The sequence below is a fragment of the Eulemur rufifrons genome, chromosome 29 (genome assembly GCF_041146395.1).
Source record: "Eulemur rufifrons isolate Redbay chromosome 29, OSU_ERuf_1, whole genome shotgun sequence".
Lineage (NCBI taxonomy): Eukaryota > Metazoa > Chordata > Mammalia > Primates > Lemuridae > Eulemur > Eulemur rufifrons.
Genome location: NC_091011.1, coordinates 79,986,375 through 79,993,444, shown reverse-complemented (window position 1 = coordinate 79,993,444; position 7,070 = coordinate 79,986,375). Strand labels below are relative to the sequence as shown.

At 41.4% G+C, this 7,070-nt stretch overlaps 1 protein-coding gene across 1 annotated transcript; it reads right to left on the bottom strand.

Moving 5' to 3' along the window:
* Nucleotides 1-1,476: 1,476 nt before the first annotated feature.
* SMKR1 (small lysine rich protein 1) lies at nt 1,477-3,035 on the bottom strand. Its single transcript, XM_069461664.1, has 2 exons — nt 2,976-3,035; nt 1,477-1,677 (listed from the first exon to the last, which is right to left on the bottom strand). Exons 1-2 carry the CDS (start codon nt 3,033-3,035, stop codon nt 1,477-1,479), a joined length of 261 nt encoding a protein of 86 aa, XP_069317765.1.
* Between the last annotated feature and the right edge of the window lie 4,035 nt (nt 3,036-7,070).

Sequence of the window (7,070 nt, the reverse complement as noted above, 5' to 3'; positions counted from 1 at the left end):
AGGCATGCTCAAGTTTGAGAACCACTGAACTAGAGTTAGTGAGTTCACAAACAGAAACTGCTTACGTCCATCCCAGCAATGGGGTGGGAAGGTGCTCCCCGTTTCCCAGGCCGGTAGACAGAACAGAGAAGGCCTCCCTCCAGCTTCACCCAAGTGAGTCCTCTGGCAACTGGTCAAGGGCTGGCACTCCCTCTGCACAGACGGTACAGGCCCTACAAATGGCATTCCCAACAAACTCACATGGGCTATGAGCACCCTACTTTTCCCGGATAAAGAGTCACGTAGTTTCCTTTTTTCCTCCAATATTTATGAAATCCTGAGTCCTGGGTTGCAGCCTCCCTCAACAAACTTCGTGAATGTTTGAGCTCCTCACAAGGCAACCTGCGGCATAATCATAATTCAGACAACCCAGAACATCCTGAAAATGTGCTGCCCAGAGAGAACGAGCTTTGGGCTCAGAGCTGCGCGTGGAGACCACAGTGCAGGTGTTAGTGAGGGGCGGGAAGGGCCAGGAAGGCAGAGCCCAAGGCAGGGATGGCGTCTGCATTTAAAAACCTTTGTTTTCATGGTTCACATTTGGGGGAATTAGGCTTTTGGAGCCAAGAAGAAAAAACTACAGTTTTCTCTCAAGTGTCTCCCCACAGGCTATGGAGATCCCAGGATAGCAGCCGACTGCCCATGGCAAGTTCCTGGCACCAGTTCCATAACTTGGGGTCAGCCAAGTTTAAAAGAAAGCTGGCAGAAAGGGGAAAGAAACGTAAGTGTGGAGGAAAGCAGGGAGAAGAGCCAGTGAAATAGAAAGAAGAGTGTGGATTTGCTCCCTCTCCCTGTCCCCTGAGCACCACACGCCCTCAGCCACTTCTAACCCTCTCTTTACTGGCCTGGCAAGGTCAGAGCAGTAGTGACAATTTCAGTCTCCACTGGAGTCGGTGGCTAATTCAAATCAGGCAAAGAGTCACACTGTTGAGAAGAAAATCATAGAAACAAAATGTTTATTATTTTCCATGAAACAAAAGGGAAAAGAAGGAATAAAAAGGAAACCGTGCCCAAGAGAGGAATGTTCGTAAGGATATGCTATGCTTTTTGCCATGTCTTCTCTAAATAACAAACCCCCTTTGGCAAAAGAGAACAACTCATGCAAACTAGAACTGCCTTTTGAAAGCAAAGTTTAATTCCGACCCAGTATTATGATGATAATTTTTTAACGTACAATCAATTCTACCACACTGGGCAAGAATTACTCAGACTACTTTTTTCACCATTAACTTCTGAAAAACCAAAGTGGCTGACCATACCTGGCTATCTGAGGAAGGAAAATGCATTTCTTTATTGCTAAATATCACAGAAAAGCACACTTAGCTTGCATTTCAAGTTGTCTTCTGTGAAGTCTATTTGATTGCAATAGTTGTGTTATCCTGATTTCTCTTCCCTACGTTCTGATCTCTGCAACAGAGATGTGCTGTGAAATGCCATCCCTTAAGTCTTGCCTTTGCCTTTTTTCCCTTTGGGAGCACCTGGCCACTGGAAGCCTCGCAGGTACAGGCAGTCAGCGGCGTTGTGGGCGATGTAGTAGAGGTTCAGCATCGCGGCCGGGCTGAGGATGTCCACGTCTGGTTTCTTCTGTTTCCTCCCACGAGACTTGCCCCGGCCTCCTTTTCCTTTCTTCTCTTTACCTGGCTTTCAAAGACAAGTATAAATACGGGGTGGGAAGGGGGATTAGAAGATTTTCAATATTTCTGTATTAAACTTAAGGAGAAAAAAATCTTACAAGGAAACCAATCAAAACAGCAACAACAAAAAACTGTTTGTATGGAATGGGAGAAGTTGCTTAAAATCTAATTTGACAAATGTTTATTAAATACCCCAGATTAAAAGAGGCCCAACCTAATGCAATGTGTGAACCTTGTTTGCAGTCTGATTCAAATAAGCTGCAAAAAAAAAAAAAAATTCATTTAATTTTTTAATGAAAAAATCAAGGAATTATTAATTCTGTTAGGTCTGATAATGACATTGGTTCATAGAAGAAAATGTTCACACATTTCAGAGACGCACACGCACACTGAAATCTGTAGGGATGAAATGAAAGAAAATCTGAGATGTGCTTTAAAACACTGCAGTGTCTCCCACTATATCCCCCCAAAAAGACAGATAAAGCAAATGTGGCAAAATCCTGATAATTTCTGAATCTGAGAAATGGATATATGGAGACTCATTTTTATAGTACTATTTTTGTGTGTTTAGAAATTTTTATAAGTTAAAAACAAACTAGATAATCAGGACACAAATATATATTTTGGCACTTGCTTTGCAAGCGGTCTCTGCCTTACTAAGCAGGCATGAGGTTTAAGTGAGACACGAACATAAGATGCTGAGCACAGAGTTTCATGGGAAGCACTCAGTGAATGTTATTTATTCCCACTCATCCTCAGAGCTGTAAGGTAGGTAGGTAGGTGTTATTCCTGTCTCAGCAAGGTTGCTCAGCACGTGCATCCACCAGGCTCAGCGCCTGTGCTCTTTCCTTGACTACCCCACAAAGTCAGCGTCCTCTGGGAAAAATGAATGGATACTATTCTAATCTGGAAATATTTCCAAAGTTTTGCTACAGCTACTCAAAACTGAGTTGAACTTCTCTATGTCCTCTGATTCACACATACAAAAATAATAGATGGAAGTGTTTTATTAAAAAGTGTCCCTTTAGGCTAGGGAAAGAAGAGGAATGTATAAATTATCAAGGATACCTGTAAGGGCTAAATATTTATATAAAATAGATGTCCTGGTCATAGCATTTTGGTTTAAAAATGTCCCAAGCTAAACAAAGAAAAACATAGTTAATGTGCTAAAAACACTAAAATATATTTTTTGCTAGGCGAAATGGAATGACGTTCCTAGATACAAAACCCAGGAATGAGGATCAGAACTATCTTGCAACACAGTCCTGGCTTCTCTGAGAAAGTCCAAGGGAAGAGAAACAATACAAAGCCCGACATGACTGCAAGCTCCTGATAAAGCAGCCCCACGGGGTGTGGGATGCACATTTTGCCAGAACTCTTAAAAGGTTTGGGGTCTTGGCTTTCTTTATGACTTTATGCATTTTTGCATGTCAACCACACTTAATATGTGTGTGTTTTAATCTTTAAAATGGTTTGAGAACTAAAATTCACATAAAAGTTCAACATTTTTATTCAAAATTCTCACTGTTTTGTAGAAATTGGCAAATTGATTCTAAAATTCACAAGGAAATGCAAAAGACTTAAGAGAACGGTTTGACGTTTTCATCCAAAGTTCTCATCTTTTTGTCAAAGTTTCTAAAATTCGTATTGAAAAGCAAAGGACTTGGAAAAAGAACAAAATTTGAGGATTAATACTATCTTATTTCAAGAAGTTTTATAAGGCTACAGTATCAACATGGCATGGCAGTTGTATCAAGACAGACAAATAGATCAATGGAACAGAATAAGGAGTCTGGAAATAGACCCACACATATATGAACAACTAATTTTCAACAAAGGTGTCAATGCAATTCAGTGGAGCAAGGATAATCTTTTCAATGTATGGTACTGGAATAACGAATATCCACTTGCAAAAAAAAATGAACCTCAATCTGTATTTGTATCATATATAAAAATTAACTCAAAATGTATCATAGACCTAAATATAAAATGAAAAATGATAACACTTCTAGAAGAAAATATAGGATAAGACTTTTGTTGCCTTGGGTAGGCAAATATTTCTTTAGATATGACACTAAAAGTACAATCCATGAAGAACAAGTTGATATACTCATCATCAAAATTTAAAACTTCTGCTCCTCAAGAGACACAGTTAAAAGAATGAAAAAGCCAATCCATTGGCTAGGAGAAAATATTTGCAAATCATATATCTGAAAAAGGCCTATATTGAGAATAAAGAACTCTCAAAACATAATAAGAAAACCACTCAATAAAAAATGGTCAAAGGATTTGAATAGACACTTCCCCAAAGAAAATATACAGATGGAAAATAAGCACATGAAAAAAAAAACTGGAGGGCCAAAAAAAAAAAAAAAAAAAAGAAAGGAAAAAAAAAAAAATAAAAAAACTCAACATCATTAAGCCATTGGGGAAATGCAATTAAAACCATGAGATACCACCATAGACCTATTACAACAGCTCAAGTTAAAAAGACTGACCACACTAAGTGTTGGTGAAGATGTGGAGAAACAGGAACTCTCATACACTGCTAGTGGAGATCTAAAATGACAGTACCACTTTGGAAAAACATTTTTCAGTCTCTCTAAAAAGTTAAGCATACCTCTACCATATAACCCAGCCTACTCCTAAGGTATTTACCCTAGAGAAATGAAAGCATATGTCCATTCAAAGACTGGTACAGAATGTTCACAGTAGCTTTATTTGTAATAGCTAAAAACTGGAAACAACCCAAAAGTCCATTAGCAGGTGAATGGATAAATTGCAGTATAACCATACAACAGAACACTACTCAGCAATAAACTACTGATATATGCTACAACATGTATGAATTTCAAAATAATTATGTAAGTAAAAGAAATCAGACCAAAAAAGAAAGAAAAAAAAGAAACACATACTGTATGATGCCATATATATAAAATCCTAGACATTATAAACTCATCTATAGAGACAGAGAGCAGATCAGTTGGTTGCCTGGGAGGGACTGAGGTGCAGGAAGGGGAAGAGAGCAAGGTCAATTACAAAGGAGCACAAGGGAACTTTCGGGGTGATGGACACATTGTGGCATGTTGGACATGTTTGTTATCTTGATTGTGGTGATGGCTTCATGAGTGTACACATAGGCCAAACTTATCAAAGTATGCATTTTAAATGCGCAATTTATTGTATTAATATGTCCACTATACCTCAATGACTCTGTTAAGAAATTATTACGGAAGTAAACATTTTTAGTTTCTGGGCCCATCCACTCCTTGGGTTGGTTCAATACGACTCTGTGGCTCTTGGCTGTTCCTGGCCTCAGAACACACAGGTCCCAACTTAAAACCCTCCACACTCCTTAAGGAAGACCACTCAGCCCCAGCCACACAGGACTTTCTTCTGGTTCCCAACTCTCCAAGCTCTTCCCTGCACAGGCCTTGCTCTTCCTGTAATCCATGAAAAACAAGTTAATAAACTTATCATAAAAATTTAAAACTTTTGCTCTTCAAAAGATACAGTTAAAAGAATGAAATGCCAAGCCACAGACTGGGAGAAAATATTTGCAAATCACATATCTAATAAGGGCCTATATGGAGAATAAAGGACTCTCAAAACACAATAGTAAGAAAACCACCCAATAAAAAGTGGTCAAAAGATCCGAAATGATACTTCATTGAAGGGGCATAATTCGTTTCTTCTCTTTATGCTGGTCTCTGTTAAAATATCACCTCCCTGACACTGTGTCTATACTCTGCCTATAACTAGGGTAACCATATAATTTATTGCCCAAACCAAGACAATTCAACAAACATAAAGGAACATAAACTGGGACTGTCTCAAGCAAGGGGAGGTACAGATGGTCTTCCTACCTGTAACAGACTCCCAACAACCCCCGGCAGTGTCACTTTCTATCTCCTCACCACCAGCACTTTTTACATTTAATAGTAATTGTTTATGTGTTTACTGTTAGTTTCCCTAACCAGAGCCTTTGTCTATGAATTCACAACTGAATTCCCTGCCCTAGACCAATATCTGGTACATTGCGGGATGAATAAAATTTCTGCTGAGTGAATGAATAAATAGCAAGGGAGATGCAATGCAGAACAGAATTTAGAAGGCACGTGGATTTCTGCTTTTCTGAATTTGAAGATGCCTCCTTCATTCATTCAACAAATATTTAAGAAATACCTTCTGAGCACCAGGCCCTCTGTATTAGACAACAAGCAAAGCAGACAGGGTTACTGCCCTCATGATGCAGTCCAGCGACGGAGAAAGACACCAGCCTCCAAACCACAAACGCATTTACCCACCAGCCGTGCTGTGAAGGAAGGGCCCTATAATGCCCACAAAACATGGCATTATGGCAGCACAGGAGGGGCAGGGGCTGACCTTACCTGGGACATCAAGAAGGGCTTCTTAAAGAGTGGCCTGTGAGCCGACAGTAGGGAATTCCCAGGCAGAGCAAAAACCCTGCGCAAAGGCTCTGAGGCTGGAGAGAACATGCAGTGGAACGGACCCCAAACCAAAAACAGTCCATGCGGCCAGCCATAGGCAACCAAGGGGGCCAGTGAGAGGCGCCGAGGCAGGAAAGGTAGGCAGGGTGCAGCTCCGGCCTGCAGGCTCTGGGAACTAACGTGTTTGACCTTTATCCAAGGAGCAAGGGAAAGCCATTAGCTTAAAAGTTTTGTACATCATTCTGCTTCAGTTCCCTGGGCACTGAAAGAAAACTGCAATGTCAACCATGTGAGGTAACCCAGGAATGGCTCTCAATTTAAATCAAGAGATTTAGTACTTTTACACAAACTGGAAGGAACACAGAAACTCACCGATCACATTTGTACGCTACAGTCTAATGGGGGTGAGGAGTGTCCCATGACAAAACAGGCAAAGCGCTGGGAGCCACGTGTCCTGGAAGTAAGGTGGGCTTTAAGGAGCAATAGGGCAGCACAGTCCTTCTGAGCTGGGTCTCAAAGCAAACAGATCAATCGCTCCAGGCAGGGCAGGTGCAAGAAGCTTCTAGAAGAACATGGGTCTAGTGTGGGATGGAGGGTTTTTTTTTTAGCAGAGAAGGTAACATGGTAGACAAAGTTCAAGAGGTTGAAGCCCGTTTGCCAAGGGCTCTGCGCGCCCAGGTCAAGCAGTGCAGTGCTCAGGTTAGCAGACAATGTGCCTTCCTGAGGACTTGGGCCAGGGGCTACAGGTCACAGCCCTCTGGAAAGAACAGTGGGGGTGGGAAGGAGGTTGCAAGTGACTGGATGAAAGCTGAGGAACAGCCTCACCCTCTACTTCTCCCTGAGTCTGCAGCGAACCCCTCTCGGGGTGTCAGGGCAGCAACGGCAGCTCAGTGCCCCGACCAGTCGCTGTTGCATGTCCTGGCGCCCTGGGGTTCCACACCACGCTACG

Bases quoted from the DNA above. Each gene is read 5' to 3' on its own strand.
- SMKR1 (XM_069461664.1), bottom strand. From the start codon at position 3,035: ATGTGCATCCCACACCCCGTGGGGCTGCTTTATCAGGAGCTTGCAGTC. The intron at 1,678-2,975 runs GTATTGTTTCTC...TGTCTTTGAAAG, and splicing joins TTGCAGTCATGTCGGGCTTT to CCAGGTAAAGAGAAGAAAGG.